General features: G+C 38.8%; 1 protein-coding gene across 1 annotated transcript; it reads left to right on the top strand.

Annotated features, from left to right (window-relative positions):
* Positions 1–685: 685 nt before the first annotated feature.
* LOC109704921 (GABA transporter 1-like) lies at positions 686–1,251 on the top strand (the record flags this gene model as incomplete). The annotated part of the gene is given in 2 exon segments (XM_020225694.1): positions 686–784; positions 967–1,251. A coding segment is annotated over 1 exon segment (196 nt), but the record flags the coding sequence as incomplete, so codon positions are not given.
* Positions 1,252–1,616: the final 365 nt, after the last annotated feature.

The raw sequence follows: 1,616 nt of genomic DNA on the forward strand, positions 1-1,616 counted from the left end.
TATATATATATATATTGAATTTAATTATAATAATTTATTATAATAATATCTTACGGCCCTATCGCGCGGATACTTACCCAGTACATTAATTATATTTTTTTTCTTTTGGAAATTTCTTGTAGCAGTTTAGAGGTACGGTGTAGAGTTGACCTTTATAGGCCGCACCATAATCGCCCTCCGTAAACAAAGATACTGTATGCGAGGACCTGCTTTGCAAATAATTTATCAAATATATATTTTTTAATATTTAAAAGAATAAAAAAATTTGAAAAATATTTGGAATATCTTTTCCGATACACTGGCATTGAAATTCTTTAAACAGTTCGAAATATCACAATTAAAAAGAACATATAAGAGCAAAGACTATTTTTTTTTTTTGTTTTCTTCAAAAAAGTTCTCTGATGAAAGTCATCTAGTGCGGCGGAAGTGGAGAACCCTACTGCTACTGAAACTCGTGGCCAGCGATGCAGCTCGTTGCCCGCCACCGTGCGCCCGTCTTCCGTCAAAGTTTGATGTTATTTAACTTATTCCCATTCCGGTGGGCCATAGTAGTTAGGCCGACTAGCTAATAATATTATTGTTTTAAAATACTGAAAAAAAAAAAAGGGGAAAAGAATCTCCACAGAGGACGTCTAATTTAAATATATATATATATATATATATGCTGGCAATTCGTCATCGATCTCTAGGCAGGCAGTGGGCAATAACAGTTTCCCTTCCTCCTTCCGGCGGCGGGCTCCTCCTCGAGAGCAATTGCTCAAGAGATTGATATATACATACATACGTATCCCCAAATATTTCAACCTGCAATTAATTAAGCTTCACTCTATTTCCGGCCTATTATATAATATAATATATATATATATATATGCATAGACGGATGCATGTATATATCCCGCGGGTGAACCCAGCTTCTTCGATCTGTCTCCGTCTCTCCCTCTGAATTTCCCTCTAATTAATTTTCAGTGCGCGCGCGTGAGGAGCAGGCCCGGCCGGCCGGCTACCGTTCGATCTATTAATATATATATACATATATATACAGCTAGCTTAATTCGATGGGAATTTTGGGGTCGAATTCAGTAGGCATGGACGATGAGGAGAGCAACACCGGTCGCAAGACGGCAGCTGGCGATCCCATGTACCAGGGCGGTGGTGCTGATGATGCTGCTACAACTTTTCCCTCTGCTGAAGCACGGGAGGAAACACAGCACAAGTTGGATGCCGGAGCACTCTTCGTTCTCAAGTCCAAAGGTGCGCATTTGATCCGTATCTTATATATATACACTGCTTCATGCATTAATTCATTCTGGTTCATCTCGTGGAGCATGAAACATACGGTTAATCGGTCCCAACGATAATATACAGGTATTATTAAGTGCTGCCCTCGCTCAGATTATTTTCAGTCATTCACTTTTAAACTTTTTCCACTACTAATTGAGATGAAAGATTTTTGTTGGATAGAATATACAAATATATACCCAGTAGTCCAATACGCACGCCACACGGATCAGCCGATGTATCATCAGTCCACAGCGTAACTTTGACTTTGAAAATTTTCCCTTAATTAATAGCAGATGCTTTTTTAATTCTCCGTCTGCTTTGAAACATCAAACCGA

Source organism: Ananas comosus, unplaced genomic scaffold (genome assembly GCF_001540865.1).
Source record: "Ananas comosus cultivar F153 unplaced genomic scaffold, ASM154086v1, whole genome shotgun sequence".
In the NCBI taxonomy this organism is placed as follows: Eukaryota; Viridiplantae; Streptophyta; class Magnoliopsida; order Poales; family Bromeliaceae; genus Ananas; species Ananas comosus.